General features: G+C 35.2%; 1 protein-coding gene across 2 annotated transcripts; it reads left to right on the top strand.

Moving 5' to 3' along the window:
* The first annotated feature begins 13,380 nt into the window (after positions 1-13,380).
* On the top strand, positions 13,381-18,049 carry LOC124832694 (auxin-responsive protein IAA8-like). 2 transcript variants are annotated; one of them, XM_047306963.2, is made up of 7 exons: positions 13,388-13,593; positions 14,202-14,660; positions 14,750-14,928; positions 15,057-15,286; positions 15,413-15,554; positions 17,076-17,137; positions 17,699-18,049. In XM_047306963.2, the coding sequence occupies exons 2-7, from the start codon at positions 14,238-14,240 to the stop codon at positions 17,734-17,736; spliced, it is 1,074 nt and encodes a 357-aa protein (XP_047162919.1). In that variant the 5' UTR covers positions 13,388-13,593; positions 14,202-14,237; the 3' UTR covers positions 17,737-18,049. The 2 variants fall into 2 exon arrangements, with proteins under 2 accessions (XP_087950604.1, XP_047162919.1); XM_088094478.1 differs by lacking the exons at positions 17,076-17,137; positions 17,699-18,049 and adding an exon at positions 16,583-16,876 and having other exon boundaries at positions 13,381-13,593.
* Positions 18,050-24,040: the final 5,991 nt, after the last annotated feature.

Genomic DNA, 24,040 nt, shown 5'->3' with positions numbered 1-24,040 from the left:
GCAAGTGTAATGTTTTATGTCTTGAGTGCTGACGAATAGAAAGATGAGGTGATGTTAGTATGAGTATATTGTTGTTTGGGCAAGTATTTGTTGTTTTTTCGTTGCAGGGTTGGTGGTAGATGAAGAAGATAAGGTTGATGGAAGATGAAGAAGAAAGTGGTTGATGAAGATAACGACTGTTTGAAGCTGAAGATCAAGAAGATGAAACCGTATTCAGTTCCAAGGAACCCATATTCGGTTCCAACCGTATGAAGAAGAACAAAGGGAAACTGTATTCGGTTCCCATTGATTGGTATTCGATTCCACGCTTATGAAGAAGAAGAATGAAAGCTGTATTCGGTTCCCCATTGTGGAGATAGAAGCATTCCCAAGCTGTGCATTTGGTTCATAGCGCTTCATCCATTCCAAACAGCCACCAAATCACACCATTTCCGCTGCCAGCTTCCACCTTACTTCCGCTGATCCAATCTCACGCTGGTCTGTACTAGGTTGTTGCATCTGGACGAAGCTATCAAGTGGTATTCAAACCCAGGTTCAAGCTGCTGTTGAGAGCTAAGTCCAGTTGTTTTGACTTACTTCACTGTCATTTAATTCCTTTTTTTTGTTTTGTTTTGAACGTGTTCTGTCTGTTCCATCAAATCTGCCATCACTGGTTGTTGTTGTTTTTAGGATTCTGTTGATTTCATTGTTTTTTGTCCATCTTTCTTTGCTTTGTTGATGCTTTTCATTTTTCAATCGGACCACTTCATATTTGAGTCATTTTTGTTTGATTAGTCTGTCCAGTTTTGTCAAGTCATGTGCAATACTATGTTGATTGTCATTAATTCTTAGTAATCAGCTGCTTATTGCTTTGTTTTGTGGCTCAAGTGAATATGGAATTGTAAGAACATTTTGTCCATCATCAAAAGAGCCGTGGAATTCATTGGAATGAGCTCGATGGCAAGTGTGCAATCAGATTTCGAATTTTAAACTCACTTGCATTGCATCTATTTGAAAAAAAAATCTGGTAATGTTTCATTGATTTGAAGCAAATCTGTGAGTTGTTTTTGCTGGTTAACATCAATTGCATACCACATAAGCCATAAAATGCTTAAGCATAGCTTGGATGCATTGAGAAATTACAGCAGAACCTAAATCTGCAGTAGACCGATCTATAGCTTCATTGTTGGGTTAATTTTTATGTTTTAAATCTGGTGTGAGCACTTAGATCTTGCTAACCATCCAATACATTGTTCTGCTACTTTGAGCAAGTTTTAAATGTTGTTTTGACGCCAAAATCATTGTCTCAAGTCTACCAATTATACAAATTTTTTAAATATGTCACATCAATCAAATCCTACACTAATTCTCACAAACTTTACTTACAAACTTTACTTCTAAATCCACTCTCAATTACCTTCAAATCCACTCAAACAAATAACAAAAAATTTACCCTCAAATTCATTCAATTACTCTCTCCCAAATCATCTCCCACAAATCCTCACATGTGAAGGAAGCATAATTGTGTTCAAGTGAAAATTTCTTAGATAGATTTATGATTAGGATAGTATAATTGGACGATCAATTACGAATGAAACGCGTAAAGAAACTATCATCAAATGATAGAAAAGTTTGACTAATTAATCAATGATCAGGATAATTAACTTTAATTTTGAATGATTTAAATATAAAGTATGATTACTAATAGGTTTAATAGGTTTGGAAGTCCCTATATTTGCGGGTTAGTTTCAATTAGGTCCTCCAATTTTGAAAGTGATCAATTGACTCCCTGTTTTGATAAAATTGAATCAATAATGTCCTTGCCGTTAATCTTAGTAAATGGCGTTAATTTTTTAGCGAGATGGCATGTTGAGGTGGCTTTTAATTATCACGTGGCACAATGTGTGGAAACCTTCTCCTCCCTCTCTCTTTGGAGGCGTTGATGACTCAGAAGAAGACAAAACTTTGGAAAACCTCGCATCAATAGCATCTCCATGGTCAGCAAATCGACCCAATTTCAAATCAATGAGGGAATTTGAGTTTGAAAGCTTAGAATTTGAGTCCCCTCTTTGAGAAAAGCCACTTGGGGCATCCGCAACAAATAGGTGAATATGGTGAAGACAGAGAGGGTGTAAGGTTGCTGAAGCAGAGTCGAAGGAGGGAAAAATAGAGAATCGGGAAAAGTATACTGAAAGAGAAAGAGGGAGCGAGAAAAGGAAAGGCAGTGTTTGAGAGAGAGTTTGCAAACAGTGGAAGATGGAAGTAAAGTGGAGTGAAGTGAAGGGGAAAGATGATTTACTCAACTGGAATAGAAAATTCAAGAGATTGGAATTTTGAGTTGCTATTTTTAGAGAAAGAGAGACATTCTTCTCCTCTCCCCTTTTATTTAAACATATATTACATTTTTTTCACTTTTAAATTTCTTCTTTTTCTATTCTATCAAATGCAAACCAAATTCAATCATTTCCATCATTAAATCACATGACCTAAATCAATTACATTCATTTCTATTCTTCAATTCAATCCACTGTCAAGGATTCTCAATCATTCAACAGTAGGATAAATCAGCTTAAAGAAAATGTCCCATAGAGCTAATTACAGTTTTTTTAACTGGTTTTCAGTTTTCATGTCACCGAGGTAGAGGGGGCGGAGGAGGGGCGTAGCGGCGACAGGGAGATGGCGTGGATGTGGGAGGACGAGAAGAAAGTTTCCCAAAGATGGGAGAAGGTGAGGTTGGAGTTGGTGGGGAAGGGGAAGTGGAAGGGGAAAGGAAAGGGGAGAAGGTTTCAGGAAAAGGGGAAGGGGAGAAGGTTTCGGGAAAGGGGAAGGGGAGAAGGTTTCCACACATCGTGCCACGTGCTAATTAAAAGCCACCTCAGCATGTCACCTTGCTAGAAAATTAACGCCGTTTACTAAGATTAACGGCAAGGACATTATGGATTCAATTTTATCAAAACAGGGAGCCAATTGATCACTTCCAAAATTGGAGGACCCAATTGAAACTAACTCGCAAATATAGGGACTTCCGAACCTATTAAACCTTAGTAATAATAGAAACATAATTAGGTCGTTATTAATCATAAATTCATTTCAAAATCAATAAATATAGGTTTGAGGTAGAGAGATTGATGATTGCATTCATTACATAATTAATATCTAAATTGTGAAACCTTGAACCTATTTTTACATTAGAATGTCTTGTGTAGGTATACTCGATAAACCGTTATGAAAACAATATAAAATGAAAATTACCAAATAATCCTTCATGATAAAAACAATATAAAATGATTTTTAGATAACTGGAATTTATTTAAAAATTTATTCAATAAATTTGAGAAAAAAATTAATAATAGTAATAAATAAAGACTACATCTCATTTTTGGTATTAAAAAAATAAATATTTAGATGAGTTATTATTATGAAAAAAAGTTTGTTGACATTTTGTATTAATTTTTTATATTAATAATAATTGTAAAAGTTATGTTTTTTAATTTTTAAAAAATATTATTATTCTTAAACATCGTTAATTATTATTATTGTTATGATTAATTTAAAATAACACCGTGAAAAATACCAAGCACAATATATATTGTATAAAATTATGAAGATAGTGATAAGAACATTCGTCGTGAAGGAAGATAATGAAAATTTGGCAAGTTCCTAAATTTATAAAGTCATGTTTTAAATTGAGATAAACATGAATTTCAATTTTGCATAAATAATAACATATTTAACATTGTTATAATGATTTATTAAAAAATTATATTTTATCATACAAGTTTATACGTATTATAAATAATTTAAATACTTACTATTTTTTTTTCAAAAATATAGAAAACAATTATTTTAAAGTAATTTTCTAAATATATAATATTCTAAAAATTAGTCAATGGACGATCCAACTTAATTAAGTTATTAATTTTGGAGGAAAAAAATGAGTACAGCCTAATTTCATTTAATGAAAAATTACATTAAAGTGAACCCTATCATATACATTTGCAACTTGAGTGGTAGGGAAGAAGTAAAAAGAAGTAGTAGAAGAAGAAGAAAGTTATGCATTGAATGAATGAATAAATATGGTAGAAGAAGACATGGAATGGATGGAGATGTGTTAGTAACACTGATAGCATCACTGTCACCATCTCCATAGATACGATATATGCCGTCTCAACTTCAAATACTTTCTTACTTCCTTTTGCCTCCTTCATCTATTTTCTCACTTTACAAAAGAGCCGCCTTTCATTTTCATTGCTCAAAACTTTACCATTATATTATTTTTTTAATGGTAAGATATAATCAGCACGTGCTATATTTCTTATATCCAAAGAGTACATATATTTAAATGGGTAAAATTAAAATAAAATAATTTTGTTAATTCTTAACATAATAAGTTGCAACTACACAAGTTGTCATGCCAGAAATACGTAAGTCACTTGTTATTTTGTTTCTCAGTGTGTAATAATTAGTGTTATCCAGAAGCGAGGAGTACAAGTGGACTAGGGAAAAGAAACAACAATGGAGTATGGTTATCCTCTGTAAGTGATTATTGATAATTGGATTTGGGACTAAATAAAGGATGGTTTATGTAACAGTTTTTGGATCCAGAGAGCTATTTGGATGAGATTAGATGAGCATCTATGAGATTTTTTTTTGTATATCTTAATGTTGGGACCATTTCACTTCAGTGCCAAATCCATGGAATCCAAGCAGTATATGATGCTGCTTCCACTTCCCCTAACTCTTTAATATCAACACCCACCTAAATATGCTATTCATTATGCTACTTTATATAATTATTCTTTTCATTCTTTTATTTCTTTATACCTATCAATACACTACAACTCAAATCAAATTTTATATGTGTGCGCTTTTTCATCATGTTAATTACAAATCTTTTTTCTTTCTGCTGCGTATTGTCCATCGAACTTTTCGATAATTTTTCTCATATTTTATCTCGTGTTTTAAATTGATCAATATGCAATCCGCAACAAAGTTAACGAGAGATATAGGAGACTTTTGAAATAAAATAAAAATTTAAATATGCTTTTAGTTTTAAGCTTTTATGTAAAATTAAAATTCATCTATATTTTAAACTTTATAAACTTTGATATAAATTGATTTTCATATTCTAAAGTCGTTATGACTATAATATTAATTTTTATCTACTTTATGTATTTGTTTATGTGAATAAAATCAATCATCTCTTAACTTTTATCTTGTTTATGTTGGGTTATTGGGCTCCCTTTCTATGTGGAGAATAGGTCCAAATAACGTGGACCTTTATGTAAAAACCTAAAAATAGAGTGTTATAGAGCATATAGGTGTGTTAAAATAATGAGAGAGATTATTTTACTTTAAAATAATCTTATAATATAAATAGAATTTTATAAACACTTCTCATTATTCTAAGAACACTTCATCTGTCTAGAACTCTATTCCTCAGAGTTATTTGACTTCTCTCTACAATTTCTCTCTGTTGAGTTATTTGTTCGACGATCAGGAGGTGTCTAGGTGATCCTGGCGTTGAGGGCTTCGTTTTGGACCAATCAATTTAGTGTTCTTCAGCTGGTAAGTGGTTTCCATTGTTGTTCGTTCTTCATTGGACTGTGAGCATGCAATGTTTCTGTATTGCATGTGGTTAACAGTTCTTCCTTCCATTTTCTAGCTCAATTTAGGTTCTAAGTGTTGTTCTCTATCACCAATTGGTGAGTTGGAGGTTTCTATTGAGTTTCCTTGTGTTGCAAGTCAATTGTCAGTGTATCTCTATGAGCAGGACTGGTATCTCTGAGGTAAGGGGAGCTAGCTACTGTATTAAATTGTTTTATGACTTGTATATATGTTGAATGTGGTAGTATTTTACTGCTTAGGACTAAATTGTCAGTTTTAGGGTAATCTGAATTGAATGTGTTGAAAGGGTGAAATTATGAAACTGTAATGTGTGGTTGATGAACTGTTTTGGATGAATCTAAGTGTTGTAATTGGCAAGTTGGATTAATGTGAGTAATCTGTTGTGGTAGTGAGTAGGTATGAAGTGAAGTGGTTTGAGCTTGTTTAGAGTCAATTTAGAGGAAGTGAGGTAGTGAATTTGAGTATTAGAGGTCAAGTGTTGTTAGAGGCTGCTGGGGTAGTTTAGACAGGTCATTTGTGACTTGTTTGAGTCATCAAACTGGTTAAAATCAGGTTCAAAGTGGTAAATTAGGATTTGGGTCTGTAAGTTGATGAAATTGAGGTTTTGGAGTGGGATTTGATGCATAAACACTTTAGATTGAGATTAGGAAGGTCTAGAATCACTTAGTCAAGTCTAATTAACAATATAAAACGAATTAGGAGTGTTAGAAGTTGGGAAAGTTGAGTGGAATTGGTAAAGAGTGGTTGAGTTGCATAATTCTGTAGAATTTCGTTATGCAGATTATGTAGACTCGTTGTGCGAATGGATTCGCATAGCGAGTCACCTTGGCGAGGTGCTCTTTGCCAAGGCACTCGCATAGCGAGTCACCTTGGCGAGGTGCTCTCTGCCAAGGCACTCGCATAGCGATGGATGCGTTGTGTGAGCGGTTTGAGAGGGTTGCTCTCTGTTTGAAAATTCGCATAGCGAATCAAATCGCTATGCGACTGATTGGGGTTTGGAACCATTATTCTTTTTATTCGAACAACGAGTGGGTCTCGCTCTGCGAGTGTTTAGGAAGCCTGAGTCTCTGTCTAAGGTTCTCGCATAGCGAGTTGGGACGTTATGCGAGGGTTAATAAGAGTTGGTCTCTGTTTAAGGATTTCGCAAGGCGAGTTAGGTCGCTGTGCGAGAAGCTTATAACTTCACTGTGTGAAGGTGTGCGCTATGCGAAGGGTTCAGTTCTAGTTCATTTCTCTTGTGATCTTAAGTTGTTTTAAATGAACATTGAGTGTTGTATGAAGTAATTTGAAGTTGTATCATGTAATATCAGTAGTTATTGATGTGTGTTGTATTTAAAAGTTTAAAGTTCAAGTATGGTTAATGGACGTAATTCCATGATCCTCAAGGAAAGGAGACATGGTGGTGTCCTATGTTGTGATTAAAGTGAAATCTCTAGTTGAGATTCAAGTAAGTTTAGAATGGATGCAGTGTGGCGTTATGTGTGAAGGGTATAAGTGATGTGAATGAATAATATGCTTGTATGAAGTTAAATAAATTGATGTATGATTAATCTTTGTTTAAACTAGTTTACCCTATTGTGTGCTTGTATTTTGTATGTTCTGGTGTTCTTCTTCTATAATGACCATCCTTTGGATGTGAGCAGCGGAAGAAGATGTCTCTCTGGAGCAAGCATTGGATGGAGGTGATGCTGCTGAGTAGTTGATTTAGTTCAGTAGGGCCTTGTGTATAGTTTTGAACAATCTTCAGTCTGTATATAAAGTTTTAAATTTATAGTTTTTTTTGGATGACTGTAAAGATATCACTTTATACTTTAGATGGATAATTGTATTATTTTATCATTCATTTAACTTTTCTGTAATATAATCTATACTATATATTTTGGGATGTTATGCTTTAGGTCTCACTAGGTCAAATAGAGATGGGTCAGATTAGTTGGGCACATTAGAGTCATTTGAAGAGAGGAAAAAGCCAAAGTAAGAGAAAAAGAAAGAGAGAAAGCCATTCCCGCATGACCCTAAACCTGTACTGGTTCTTTTTGTCGTTGTGAAGTCGTTCACCGTTGGATCGAGCTGATTTTGGATAGTAGGTTCCAGACATATGGTTCTTCATTCTGACCGTTCGGATCGTATGTCGAAGTTGTAGATTGGGAGAAATCGGTCCCGCACCAGCAGTCCTGTTTTGGAGATTTTTCATCTTCTTTGTTCTCATTTGTAAGCATTTGTGCTCATTTAAATTGGCTTATTAAACACATCATTCGGTGTTATTACTGGAGACTCTTTTGTACCCTATTACTGATCATAGTGGATTTTTCTTTGGTCTGGACGACTCGTGGTTTTTACCCTTGCATTGAGGGGTTTTCCACGCTAAAAACTGTTGGTGTCTCTTTGTGCTTTGGATTCTATTTTTGTTCCATTTGTTTGGTGCTCCTGACAGATTCTCGCAAGAAAGGGCGATTGAATTTCCGTTGCGTTATTACTGTTTGATAAGTTGTTATATTTTTTGGCCATTTCCCATCAGAGTGGCATGAGAGCTCTTTAGTTAAGGGACTGTTTAGTTTGCGTGAATGATGGAGGCGCATACAAAATTGATTCCTTTGAATGAAGAAACTTATCACCTATGGAAAGACAAGATGAAGGATTTGTTATTTGTGAAAAATTTTCATCTCATTCAGAAGTGCTTATTACAGAGAATAGGGGGAGAAGCCAGAAGAAAGAACAAAATAGTGGTATAGATAAAAGAAGGAGCAAGTCCAGGTCTCGATACAAGAATATGAAGTGTCACTATTGTCACAAAACAGGACATATAAAGAAGAACTATTTTTTGTTGAAGAAAGAGAACAAAGACAAAAAGGGTAAGTAAAGAGAAAAAGATATCGATGATGGTGATCGTGTTACTACTACTACTACATGTGGTGACCTTATTTGTCTTCGTGATTATGACACTATTAATCTTGTATCTGATGAGAGCATGTGGATAATTGATAGTGGTGTTACACTGCATATTACATCCAGGAAGGAGTTCTTCACATCTTATACACCTAGTGATTTTGGAGTATTGAAGATGGGTAGTGCTACAGTGTCTAAGGCTATTGGTGTTGGTGATATTCACTTGCAAACCAACATGGGGATGCAGTTGTTGCTTAGAGGAGTTAAACATGCTCCAGATGTTCGCTTTAACTTGATTTTTGTGCAGGTACTTGATGATGGTGGATTTGATAACCACTTTGGTTCTGGAAAGTGGAAGCTCACCAAAGGTAACTTGATTGTGGCTAAGCGGGAGAAAAACTCTAAGCTTTACTGGACAAAAGCTTTGGTTGCTAAAGATAATGTGAATGCCATGTATATGGAGTCATCTTTGTGGCATAGAAGGCTTGGGCATATCAGTGAAAAAGGACTTAACTGCTTAGTTAAAAAGGATGTTCTCTCAGGATTGAATAGTGTAGAGTTGGAGAAATGTTCTCATTGCATGGCTGGTAAACAAACCAGAGTATCCTTCAAGAAGCATCCTCTTTCCAAGAAGTCAAAGTTGCTTGAATTGATGCATTCTGATGTTTGTGGCCCATTAAAGGTAAAGTATTTTAGTGGTGCACTCTACTTTGTTACTTTTATTGATGATTGTTCCAGGAAGCTTTGGGTTTATGCTTTACAGAGAAATGACCAAGTGTTGGACAAGTTTAAACAATTCCATGCTTTGGTTGAGAGACAGTCAACCAATAAGCTAAAGCACATTCGTATTGACAATGATGGTGAATATTGTGGACCATTTGATGCTTATTGTAGACAGTATGATATTGCACATGAGAAGACTCCTCCCAAAACTCCTCAGTTGAATGGTTTAGCAGAGAGGATGAATAAGACATTGATTGAAAGAGTTAAGTGTATGCTTTCTGAAGCAAAATTGCCTAAGCATTTATGGGGTGAGACATTGTTTACAGTAGTGCATGTTATTAATCTAAGTCTTGCAGTTGCTTTGAATTCTGAGGTGCCAGACAAGATTTGGTTTGGCAAGAATGTTACTTATGATCATTTGCGTGTCTTCGGTTGTAAAGCATTTGTTCATGTTCCAAAGGATGAAAGATCCAAGTTGGATGTGAAGACAAGGTAATGCATCTTCATTGGCTTTGGTCAGGATGAATTTGGCTACAAGTTGTATGATCCCGTTGAAAAGAAAGTTGTTAGAAGTCGTGATGTGCAATTCATGGAAGATCAAACCATTGAAGATATTGATAAGGTGGAAAAGTCTACACCTAAGGAAGATGGTAATGTGGCTGATTTTGATCCAATTCGGTTGTCTATTAATGATTTGGATATTGATGTTTATGATGATGAACAACATGGTGATATTGATAATCAGCAAATTGGAGATGACTTGGATGTTCCTATTGATAATGTTGATGAAGAGGAACATGATATGTCACTAGTTGACAGTCTTGGTGATGTACCTAAGTCACTAGAAGCTCAACCCCAAAGATCTGATAGGCCAAAACAACCTTCTAAGAAGTACTCTACCAATGAATATGTAATTTTGATTGATGACGAAGAACCTGAATGTTATGAGGAGGCCATTAAAAGTGAAGAAAAACAAAAGTGGTTGGATGCAATGCAGGATGAGATGAAATCTCTGCATGATAATCACACTTATACTATGTGATAAGTTTATATTTTTTGGTCCTTTTCCAATCACTTTAATCTTTGAATTTATCTTGTTTGTGAGTTTTCTTATAATTTAGTTATTTTGTGTTTATTTTACATTTAATATCTTTTAAGTGTTTGAAATGAGTGAATAAGAAATAAATCTAGTAAATAAAAACAAGCTTGACTTCAGGAAAATATGATTGCATAAAAAAAAAAGATGAAATGGAGATAAAATGATTCACTGGTGGTTAATACAGATAAAATGCTTGTATCCACTGGTGGTGTTTTTCTTGGTTTTGGATGCAAAGATGGCTTTAGGGTTAGAATGACAATCATAACATCTTGTTAGTTCTCAGACGCTAACGGACCGAATCACGTAACGGAATTGGGTCTTTTTTAAATACTAATGGGCCACGGGTATGAGCTTGGGCCACTTTCAAGAGCAAAGGCAAACGTCGAACGTGTAACCCAGAACCTGATCCAAAAGATTATTATAAGTGAAAATTCATTATATTATTTTACATATTATAACATTCTTTTAGAAATAAAAGAAAATCCATCGAAAATGAGAAGGTTAATGGTTCACGGTGGATTGTACCTTGTTAAGAGTGGTGCACGCTAAGGTGTGGTTGGTCTCTTAAGCAGAGTAACATAAACTCACAACGCACGCACGCACGCACGCAGAGTCTCGGTCACCAATTAAAGGGTTCACACGTGAGTGTAGAGTAGGAATTTAGGATGGGCCCCACCTGTTTCATTCGCCACAAAACATAAAAAAGTGGTTTGACCCTACTGCGTTGTTGCTTTCTCTGTCAGTCACGAGCCACACACGTGCCACTCTCTCTCTCTCTCAAACTCCGTCTATAACTCCAACGCCATTAATCCACTATTCAGCTTTCATCCAACGTCTCAGATTGAAGTAACTAAAAAATAGAGAAAATAAAAAGAGTGGATAGCGGCAAAAGCGGAGTGGTTCCGGCATTGGGTCCCTGTGTCGTAGCAGAGCCCCGCAAAACCTGACCCTCTCAACCCAATCAAACATTTATTTCCTTCCTTTCAATCTTATTATATGTCTATTTAGATTCCAAAAATCAATGTTGTAGCAATAGTATATTGTAAGAGTCAGGTTTTTGGGTTCTTCTTCCTTTCCCATTCTTATCAATCACATACCTAACGCACACGAATTCAGTCACAAATAAGATTAATGAATACCCGTAATTAAATTTAAATATAGTTTATCATGTTTTAGTTGTATTTTAAAATAAAATTTGACAGTAGTAGTAATTTTTGAAGTAAAAAGAAAAAGGTGATTAGGAATTGAAATTAGTGAGGAGTGACGTATGGTGATGATAGGGAGGGTAGTAGGGTAGGGTAGGAGAGGTATGAAACATAAAAACAAAGAAACATGACTATTAGGAATAAGGAGTGTGGCTATGGGTAGAGTCTAGAGAATAGGCATAGAGAAAGAGAAATTGGTAATGATGAAAAAAGATGGGTGATGAGGGTGGAGGGTGTTATCTGTCCTCCTCAACACCCGGCAAACCCATTTCAATTGCCGCATTCTTGTCTCCCTTTACCTTTTTCCCATTCTTCCTTCCACTTATCTAACAATATTTTCATCAAACCATCTTCAAAAATATATATATCTATATGCTTTTCCACATCCCAAACCACTCCATAATCAATCAAGTGGCGCCATTCTAATAAAAACATCTGTCAAATATTATTAAAACTTTCATTTCCCCACTCTATTTTACTCGTCTTTTGTTGCATCTGAAGCTTTCATGATGATTTATTAGGTCATTAGAGCAATCCCGACATTGAATTGAATGTGCGAGACAGAAGATGATGGTATGGTTGACTTGTACCACAAGCAGAGATCTGAAAATTGTGTGTGAATCAGAGGATTATGCCATGATTCCCCTGCACTCATTATTTATGTCCGTAAAACCTTCACCTATGCCCTTGGATACCTTTCCCATGCTACACAGTAAGTCCCACATCCAATAATCATAACGCTTTTCTATTAACTATTTCGTATAAGATTAGTTTATTCAATTCAGTAAGCTAGGATCCAAGACCATTAATGAAGTATTCAACAATTGTACTGGCAGTATTTCTGCACCGCATTCATTCATTCATGCGCATTCAGATGGGATCTTTGATCCTCTTATTTTCAGCTCAGCTCAGCTCAAAAATAAGTCAAAGAAAAATACACTGACAGTGAAAATCAACTTTACCTTTTGAATTTGCGCATGCGACTCCCAATGGATTCTTTTCCTTCCCTGCCTAATCTTATTTGTGCAAATAATTCATCACCACTAATCTACTAGTGTATTTTTTCATTTTTAAATTGAAAATTTTAAAGTGTAAACTTTGATATTTTATAAGTTTGATTTCTTTTATTTGATTTTGTTTTATAATCAACCTATCCAAATCAATTAGTCAATTAATATTACAGATGTAATACAACTTTATTAACGATTTTAGCTTCCATCCATAGTTTTAATTTTTTCTCACACTTCTTATCTTCTTGTAATGCATATAATTAAACATTCCATGCTGACATGTTTTTTTTTCGAAGAAAGAGACATCACTATCATTATTTGATGTTTATCAAAGGAGTTAATTATATTTTCCTCTCCTGTATTTTCTAAACAATTTGTAGTACACCATGTTTAAGTTAAACAAATGCATAAAAAACATAATAATCAGATTCCTTGACGCTGAATTTATTCAATGATAACCATGTTGACTAACATGTATTTGGTATTGAAAATTCATTCATTCATAACTATCTCCACTCAGTTAATCACATTCACAATACAAACAGTGTAATAGTGCATGTGTCAACAATTTATGGTTATACGTTTTCGTTCACAAACCACACAAGGGTAAATGCGACATTTCGAAATTCCAAACGGCAACGTTGTAGCACCTGTTAACAGCGACAAGATATTTAATTTCGTGTCTCCATGTGGTGAGGGAATGGACGGTTTTGATTTCTCCGTCAGAATGCATCGCTACCGTCCAACGCAAAATCCGGAGTCCATATCATTGTTATCAAACTAACAAATGGACACAGCCTCCGCCATTTATTCTCCGTTTTGCCCCTCAGTACTATAATTGCGTTTAATCGCTTTTGTTTGGTTTTTCTGTCTTAAGGCTTCATTCATTCAGCTTCTCCACTCATATCTCCCCAAAAGCTTTTGTTTCTTTCTGCTTATGGAAGGCCCTTAAACTTTCTCACTCTGCTTCACTTTCTCCCTTTAGCATTTTCTTGCGAAATATTTCCACAAAATCAGTAGCAGTTTTTTTCGGTCTCTGATATACCAAAACTCGCTTCCTTAGGTGCGTACTACTTCAAATTCTCTTCTCTTACTTGTAACTGTTCCTCTTTTTTCAAAGATTTCTTCATCGATTATCTTTCTCGGCACTTTCAGGTAGAATGTACTCCTATTCTGTTTCTTCTTCTTCTTCTTCTTCTTTTCTGAAAAAAACTGCTGAGGAATTTGCGCGAGCGCGGATCTACTTAGCTTTTGAGCTTTGTGTTTGCTTATTATTTGCTGTAGAGGCTGAGGTTGCGAAGAAGAGTGAACTAGAAATAGGAAGGGAGTAGTAGGGCGTCCTATTTTGCTAAGTCTTCCTTTAATTACTTACTCGCAAGGTTGTTTATGTGTCTTAATGTTGTGATTCTGTTATAATTATCTTTTTTTTTATGCTTAACTCTGTAACAGTAAAACCCATGCATGCTAATTATTTACTTTTACTTATTTGTTTTTCACTGTGATTGGTTGTTGGCTGAGTTGCTAGTTAATGGCGTGATCGTTATGATTGGACCTTTTTTTCATCATGCTGAAGCGTGATTTTCTCATAAATGGTGTTTTGTTGTTAGCATAGGGCTTTTTGGGTTGCTGTTAATTTGGAGTGAACGATGGATTTGACTTTTACTGTTTCAGTTTTTGGCAGTTTGGTTTGATTGTGTTTGGAGTGTGATGTCGCCGCCGGCGGTGGTAACGGAGGAGGATGGGCTGAGCAAGGTGTCGTCGACTGTAGCGTCTGGTTCTTCGCAGTCCTTGGATTGTTTCTCTCAGAATGGGGCTGGATTGAAAGAAAGGAATTACTTAGGGTTGTCTGATTGCTCATCAGTGGATAGCTGTGCATCTACTGTGCCAGGCTTGGGTGATGAGAAAAAGGAGAACATGAATTTGAAGGCTACGGAGTTGAGGCTGGGTCTTCCCGGGTCACAGTCACCTGAAAGAGATCCTGATCTTTTCTCTTTAAGCTCAGCAAAGCTCGACGAGAAGCCACTGTTCCCATTAGTTCCTACTAAAGACGGGATTTGCTTGTCGTCCCAGAAAACTGTTGTTTCCGGCAACAAGAGAGGTTTTGCTGATACCATGGATGGGTTTTCTCAGGTTAGAAGAGATGCTTGAAGTTCTTAATATTGTGAGAAATGATTTTTTTTTTCTGTGTCTGAGATTTGCTGTCGCAATCTTTCGTGCAGGGGAAGTTTACTGGTAATACGGGGATGAACGCAATGCTGTCACCTAGGCCTTCTTGTGCTCAGCCTTCTGCAATGAAAGAAATTCCAAGCAAGTTGCAAGAACGGCCTTGTTCAGCTAATAATGGAACTGGTCATAACCATACAGGTGCTTCTATAAGTGGCAGTGCACCGGCTTCTAAGTAAGTGGAATCTATCTACTCAAGGAATCATAGCTTTCACGTGATTTTAGAAGTTGGACAAACGAACTCCATAAATTGGATTTTCCTTGTGTTCTAGGTATGCTAATTACGTAAAATCCGTTTTGCAGGGCACAGGTTGTCGGTTGGCCTCCTATAAGATCATTTAGGAAAAACTCCATGGCCACTACATCCAACAAGAACAATGATGAAGTGGATGGAAAACCCGGTGGTGGCGCACTCTTTGTGAAGGTCAGCATGGATGGTGCTCCCTATCTTAGGAAAGTAGATCTAAGAAGTTATTCAACATATCAGGAGCTATCTTCTGCACTTGAGAAAATGTTCAGCTGTTTTACCTTAGGTGAGCTTTTGCAGCTCTATTTACTTAGCAGTAAATTGGTTTCTACTAATGATTTGTTTTAAAAATTATTTGATGGTTATTTTAATTTTATTCTGGATTGTGTCTTTGGTACTTGTTTACAATCAGGTCAGTGTGGTTCCCATGGAGCTCCAGGAAGAGAAATGTTGAGTGAGAGTAAGCTGAGGGATCTTCTGCACGGTTCAGAGTATGTCGTCACTTATGAAGATAAAGATGGAGACTGGATGCTTGTAGGGGATGTACCCTGGGAGTAAGTACACCTAAATTCTTCGTGTCCTTTGTCATTTTTTTGTTCTCATTATATTTTCCGAGTTATAGTAATTATAGATGTTTCTTTGATTATGTGGTTGGGTGATTTAGCAATTATATAACCTAAAAAGGTGTAAAGGGTAATAATTATTATTGGGCACATATGTAATTTCTTGCAAATTTTCAATTATCAAACAATTTGGAAATTGAAAAATTAATTGGAGATCATTTTGGTTACTAGTCGTTGAGGTGATAAAAAATTAGAGCAAGAGTCTGATTAATTGTTTGTGTATATGCCTTGAACGCTGAGTCTAGTGATCAATCACATTCTTGTTCAAATCATGCAACAAGTATGCTGGCGTTATTATTTTCCAGTATTTTGAAAAGACCCGAAGTCAAGTTTTATTAGTAATTCCAGAATCTTGCTTACTTTACAATCATCTAGAAGGATAATCAACTTAGTTTGATTCGAAATATGATAACAAATGGTTGAGTGCAAGAATTAATGACCAATGATATCCTGTTATTTCTTCTTTCAGCCAATTCTTCTAATTTTAGGAGAGTATACACTAGAGAAGGATACAAAATAGTTGTAAGTTGTATGAAATAACAGCCAAATTCCTTTAATGTGCTATTCAGGGGCATGGCAACTGAGAGCTTGCTATAAAACTAGTTTTTGTGCATAGCATATTTTAAATGCGAAATATGCCGTTTATGACAAATATGAACTGAAATATAAAATGATATATAGCTCGAGTACAGCAACACTCAATTAACGGGCAAAGTCCTTTTCCGAAGAAGAAAGTAGGTATATCAACTCTTTGAGATGTTCTAAAAACATTTTCTTTGCAGAAACGATATATACTTTGATAGAGTCATTTAGCATGCACCATATTGATCTATTTGTAGTCAAATTTGAACTAGTTTAACAGATATAAATATAGTTGATAAAATAGAATATACTGCTAGTCTGCTACTTTGGTGTTTGCTATAGAGATGAGGTTGGAAAGTGAAGTTTAGCTCATGCAGGTGAGGAAGGGTAAAATGGAGGATAGCGAAGGGATGACTTGCTTCTTAACAGAATGCCTGAGTGGCAGTGGCTAATGAGTGGGAGGGGAAAGTAGGGGATTGTAATGGTTAATTCAGGTATGGGGCCTTTGGGAAGTGATGAAGCATACGTATACTCCTCGTTTAGTCTGTAGGGATTTATTTTTATCTTTTCTAGCACCGTTTCTATTATTTTCCCATTTTTTATGTATGTATAGACTTGAACAGTAGTATCAATCTAAAGAATTTATCATGGCTAGGGCTTTTTCAGCTGAATACGATTTTTACTGTTAATTCTGCCATATACTTTGTTCGTATGTTTTATGTTCTGTCTATGTAGACATCATCAGGTCTTGGTGCAAATTAGTCAATATTTGTACCAACAAATGAACTGACTAATGGCTTGAGATTTTTGCTTTCCTCTACTGGTTTACATCCCTTTTCCACTCAACTTCATTTGTACAAATTGTTGCAGAATGTTCATTGATACTTGCAAAAGGCTGAAAATTATGAAGGGTTCTGATGCCATTGGCTTAGGTGTGTATTCTCACCAATGATTTATTTTACCGTCACTCGCTATGCCTAATGTGGAAGATTCACGTGAACTATTAAATTGACATACTTAATTTGAGACGGACATATGAACTATACCTGCAGCAGATTGTGTTCTAACACGTTCTTAAGAGATAACTTGAATATCTGTATATGCTTTTCTGAGGAATATTTCATATATTCATTTATGCAAAATTGCGTGTGGTTCTGTCACTGTAAAATTCGGTCTTATGTCGATTAACCGTTAAACTAAATGCTGCAAGTCAATATATATTGGATATTTGGGTGCAGTTTTAAAAGGAATTTTTGTCTGCTAACATATTGCAATTTTACCACAAAATTTTAGTGGTTGGATCATTTCTGTTGTCAAGGGAACTGCATATAGACCTTTTTGTTTTGAAACTCTATAACTTGATGTTTAGTTCCATAGCATGATCTATCTCGTCAGCCAATGTCGATTTAAATATTAACAACAATAATAATACTGTTTACCTTATATAAAATAATTACGCCTCAGTTTGCTTAAGTGGAGTTTTTTTGCCTCAGCTCCCAGGGCCATGGAAAAGTCCAAAAGCAGGACTTAAGGTATTCGGGACCGCCTTTTGTCTAATCAAAGCTTTATTGCTGGATCCAGAGTGGGAAAAAAGGAAGATGACTGAATTCCCTGAGATCAATGGTTTAACGCGATTCAGCTGTTGTTTTTATGTTTTCGAGTCCCTTAAGAGTCTTTCTTGGTCTTGTGTTAGTTTGTTACCACTATAATATCATATGAAGCTACTTGGAAGATTAGTATTTGTGGAGTCTGTAATCAATATAGGAATCTGTTTGTTTGGATGAATCGAATATCTGTTGCAGCCATCATACGGTTCTAACACTATGTTTGTGATTTGTGTCTCACTCGCCTATTCATTTTCTTCCATTTTCTTCAATAGCATTCTTTCGTGTCTCCTATTACCATGTGAAAATGGATATGGGTAGAGTTTTTAAAATCTGGTCTGATATTTGTTGACACCTCATTGGCATTTATACTATTATTATTATTATTGTTTTTTATTATGTTACGTATGAACCAAAATATTCAATACATTATTAGGGTAAACTTAAATGATGGGTTGGTAAACTTAAATGAGGGTTTGGAGAGCAAAAGTCATTATGTGTACATTATGATTTGGAGGTTAATGGACAATATAATATGTTTTGTAATAACAAGAGGCATTGGGTCTTGTAGATGAAAAGTCAAATGTAAGTTTTAAATTAGAAAAATGATTTTTTCACACATAAATTTTTTTACATTCAACGCAATCTTTGCTTACCTTTTTCACTTTTCTTTCATAATAAAATACAAAACTTTATATTTTTATGGTTATTTTATCTTTATATTATGTGTTAAATAAATGTAAAAATGTGTCGTATTACTATTTTTTTCTTGTATGAAATATACAATATATGACCTCTCTTTGTGGGTTCATGTCTCATGACAATTGGAGGCTCATCCAAGAAAATTGAGAGCGGGTAAAAAGTGGTATTGTGAAGAAAAAAAAGTGAACTTAATCGAATGTTCGGATGATTACATTATAATCGCATATCAATTTTGTACAAGACAATTTTGTACATTTTATACTAAGGTGTGAACAAGTTTGATTTTGAAAATATTGTAAATGCAAATAATATAAAAAGAATTGTGAGATATTATAGAAAATGTGTATAAGGCAAATGTTCTACTGAAGTAGGTGAGGTTATAAACACTCAAAATTGAAGAGCATGAGAATGAAGGAGAGAAAGGAACTAGTCAAGAACATTACTCAAATCGAAACTATGGCGAACTAACTCAATAATAAAGGTGTTGTTATCTAATTGAGTGGTGAAGAAGATTTTGAGATTATTGGTTGATGACTTTGAAAATATGGTATATGAGATTAAAGAGTTTAAGGATCTATGAATGCTTACTATTGAAACATTTGTCGAGTCCTTTAAGACTCATAAGTAGTGGAAGAAGAAGAAGAAGGTGAAGTCACTTAACATGCGTTCTAATTAAAAGCAACAATTAAAAAGGATAAGCAATATTACATCTAAAACACTCGAAGCAAACGAAAAAGTCAAGAGGTAAAGGAGATGGTTGCAAGGTCAAGGAAGACATGAAGAAGAGAGATGTCAACCTAGACAACAAACATTTAATGCTTCAAATGTGATAAGCACAATCATTCTGCAAATGATTGTAAATTGAACAAATGTTACAATTATGACAAGGTCACTCACTTTGCAAAAGAGTGTCAATCTCAAAATAGGAAGGATGTGCTGACCAACTTTCTTAGAGAGAAAGTCAAAGAGAATGAGGTCGGTCTGTTGATGATGTCACAAAGCTTGGGAATTGATTTCATATTGATCAGTATCTCAGACAAAACAATTGAACTATTAAACTCGATAGTACAACCAAGCCATTCAACCAACTCAGTGTGGTACCTTGACACAGGAGCGAGCAACCATATGTGTGGAGACGAATAATTTTTCAAAGCCTTACTAAAGTTGATGTCAGACACATGTCTTTTAGATATGATTCAAAGGTTGTAGTAAAAGGCATAAAAACAATTTAGTACTCACATAAGGTTGATCAAGTTGGGGAGATTTGTGACATGTACTATGTACCTGATTTCAAAAGCAATATTCTTAGCATGTGATAACTAATGAAGAAGGGTCACTCAAATTTAATGAAAGATTGAGTATTACAATCGAAGGACAAACTCGGACATTTGATTGTCCGAGTATAAATGAGGAAAACCAAGATGTATAAACTAGACTTGAAGATTATTAAAGAGAGATGCTTTAAGTTAATGTGGAAGATGAAGCAATGTTGTGGTATTTTTTGTTTGGTCACTTACATTTTGGTGGACTGACCGACTTGGTGAGGAAAGGCATGGTTCGTGGATTGTCGAGCATTGAGTTTGATGGAAAGTTTTGTGAAGAACGCGTACTTAACAAACAATCGAGGACATCGTTTTCAAGTAGTGCCAAGAACTAAGCAGGGGAGCAACTCGATTTGATACATACTGATGTGTTTAGACTAATTAGCCCTGAATCATTTAGTGGTAAGTGGTGAGTGGTATTTGTTTTGTTTGTTGATGATTTTTCAAGAAAGTCATGGGTATACTTCTTGAAAGAAAAATCTTAAGTGTTCAAAATATTCAAGAAGTTTAGAGTGATGGTTGAGAAGGAGACAAACAAACATATTAAAGTTGTTCGGTCTGATAGAGGATACAAGTTCAAATCAGCCATGTTCATGAAGTACTATGAGGAGCACGACATAAGAAAACTCTTAAAAACACCCTACTCGCTACAACAAAATGGGATAATTGAGAGGAAGAACCTAACAATTCTAGATATGATTCGAATAATGCTAAAAGGGAAGAATATGTGCAGAATAAGTATGAACAGAAGTCGAGTGTATCTTATCTCAAGGTATTTGGTAGCATGGCATATGGTCATGTATCGGTTCAACAAAGGACAAAAATTGAAGACAAAAGAAATTTGTGTTTATTGGGTATGATGAGAATGTTAAAACTTACAAGTTTTTTAACATAATAAACCAAAAGGTGGTAACAAGTCATGATATCTGAGTAGATAAAGAAAGTGAATGGAGATGCAACAACTCAGGAGAAGAGATCGATGAAAGTACTAGCAGGACAATTGTTTTACCACCAGTTATAACAAATTCAGAGAGCGATGACAAATATGAACCATGACGGCCTAGAATGTGAACCTTGCAAGATATGTATGAGTCTATTAAAGAGGTACATATTCTTTGTCTTTTGGCAAATTCAAAGAATTAAGAGAAGTGGTGTATATCAATGGATGAGGAGATAAGTATGATAAAGTGCAATGACACATCGAAGTTATCCAACCTCTTAAAAGAGCTCGACCCATAGGTGTAAAATGCGTATACAAAAAGAAGATGACCCTCAAGGTGAGATAGAGCGACACAAAGCCCAATTTGTACCAAGGGGCTACAAACAGAAGGGGGGATAGACTATGCTGAGGTGTTTGCGCCAGCCACAAGAATGGAAACTCTTTGGCTACTCATTAGCAACTCAACACATGTGGCTGATATTTCAATTGGACGTGAAGTCGACGTTCTTGAATGGAGTCTTGAAGGAAGAAGTTTATATTAACAACCACTCAAGTGTATGAGAATAGGAGAAGAAAAGAAAGTGTTGGGGTTGAAGAAGACACTATATAGATTGAAACAAGCTCTTCAAGCATGAAATCATCTCATTGACACTTAATTCAAGAAGAATAGATGTGAAGAGTGTCCATATGAATATGTTAGAATAAACTTAAATCTAAGGGGTTTATTAGTAATTTTGTTTGAGTCTTATTTTATTAGTTTGAGTCTAGTAATATTTAGTTTGATTTTCATAGAGATAAAATATGGATAAATAGTTTTAATTTTCCATTTATTTAGGTGTAATATTATTTTATTTTGTTGATATAAGATAGAGATAGATTAAGTAGTTTCTCATTTTGAGTCAGTTGATATTTCGTTTTTAGTTTTATTCTTTGTATCTAAGGCCCTATTTACACATATTTAAAGGGTGACAAGGTTCAATGAAATAACCACAGTGCATTTAAGAGTCCTATCATAGTGTGTGTCACGTTATTTTCTACAAATTGGTACCAAAGCTTTATATGCTCTGAGTACCGAGAGAAAAAAAAGAAGAGAGAGAGGAAAGTCAAACACCGTAAGGAAAACAGTGAGTGCTTAAGTGTTTTGTGGGACAGATGTCAAAGGTAGTCAACGGAATGAGTATGCCACACTTGTCGAAAAAGATCAATTACACAATTGGTGTCTACAGATGATGAAGGTTCTTCTTGAATCCCAAGATGTATGGGACATAGTGGAGGATGGGTATAATGAACCTACAAAGGATGAACATTCGACAGTGACCAAGATTGCTGCATTGAAAAAGACACGAGTGAAATACATATTAACTTTGTACTTTCTATACAATGCAGTGAATAAATCGGTGTTCGAGAAAATAGTTAATTCGAAGTCAGCAAAAGAAGCCTGAAAAATTTTGGAGGTGGCGTACAAAGGAGATATTCACGTGAGGAAGGTCTAAGTACAAGCTCTCAGAAGAGAATTAAAACATGTGGAGATGGATGAAGAGGAGGGATTTGCCAAGTTTATAGCTTGAGTATAGAAGATGAATAACTAACTCAGAATGAACGGAGAAGAGATGCCTCTTAACCGGGTTGCAGAAAATGAGTGTCGATCAAGTAAATGATACAACTGTGGTAACGTTGGCCACATTACAAACTATTGCCAAACTAAGACAATGAGGAAGACAAATCTCCTTACTGAAGATGCAGAGGAAGAGTATGGAATCTTGTTGATGGCAAAGAGCTCGGATGTTAACCTGCCGAGCATGAGACTGGCTGTGGAGTTCAACCTAGGGTCTATGGTGAAGAACATGTCGGATACTGAGAAGAGATCAGTAGGAAGCTCGATCTATATATTTGAGAGTCTAGATGTTTCTGTATGGAGACTAATTAGCCCGATTGAACTTGAGAACAACCAGATTAGCTTGGTGGTGCCTCTACATAACTCAGAGCAGTATGAAGGGATCTCGGGTGAGTATGTGACAAGCCCGACCAACTTGCTGGGATTTTTGGATAACTTACAAAGCTTTGCAGAGAGTGTGGACATGGAGAGTTTGGTCCCAACAATGGATGAAGTAAGCTCAGTAAATGGAGCGAAAGATGTGGAGAAGGCAAACCTAAAGAAGAAACTTAGACAAAAAGATGAAGAGATTTAGCGGATAAGGAGACTTCTAGATGAAGCTAATGAGATTATGAATAAACAGAGGACTGAGCTTAAGGAAATAAAGAAGGTGATTGAAAAGAAGGAAGAAACATCTAATGTTCTTGAACCAAATGAAAACAGGAAAGAGGAAGATGAAGATGTTGAGAAGAACCAAGGTATAAGAAACTCAGATTCTGAGATAGGAAAAAATATTATAAGTAAAGTTTCAAACAAGATGAAGAATTCAGCTAAGATTATTGAGAAGTCGCCTAAAGTTAGAAATGAGTTGGTCGAGGTTACTGAGAAGTTGCACAGAACAAAGAACAAGTTGGCCAAAGCATTAGAGAGTTCGGCTAAGGTGACAAACAACACGGCGAACATGAACAAAATGAAGAATCCAAATTTTTGGTTGAAAGAAGGAAGCTTGATGCGGGATGATGATGGAAAGTTGGAGTGCAAGAATGAAGGATGGAAAGATTTAAGTTTATGGGAGAGTTTTGTTAGGATAAACTTAAATCTAAGGGGTTTATTAGTAATTTTTTTTAGCCTTATTCATTAGTTTGGGTATAGTAATATTTAGTTTGATTGTGATAAAGATTAAATAGGGATGGATAGTTTTAGTTTTTCATTTATTTAGGTGCAATATTATTTTTTTTGTTGATATAAGTAGATATAGATTAAATATTTTTTTTATTTTGAGTCAATTGATATTTTGTTTTAAGTTTTTATTCTTTGAACTTGGTTCAAAGCTCTCTTTGCACCTATTTAAAGGGTGTCAATGTTCAATGAAAATAATCACAGTGAATTGTAGAGTCCTACCATAGTGTTTGTCATGTTATTTTCTACATAACATACCCTATATATAAAGAAACATGAAGATAATGTGATATTCATTGCTTTTTATGTTGATGATCTTATTTTCATTAAAAGTAATGCATAGATGATTAAGGAGTTCAAAAGTGTCATGGAGAAAGTATTTGAAATGATCGACTTCTGACACATGAAGTACTTCCTCGGATTGGGAGTCAAACAACTTGAAACTGGCATTTTTGTGTCTCAAGATAGGTATGCCGAAGAGATCTTAAACAAGT

This window comes from Vigna umbellata, chromosome 7 (genome assembly GCF_029865625.1).
Source record: "Vigna umbellata cultivar VRB3 chromosome 7, Vumbellata_1.0, whole genome shotgun sequence".
Lineage (NCBI taxonomy): Eukaryota > Viridiplantae > Streptophyta > Magnoliopsida > Fabales > Fabaceae > Vigna > Vigna umbellata.
The sequence above is the reverse complement of the archived record's forward strand: the minus strand, read 5'-3'. Positions and strand labels throughout refer to the sequence as shown.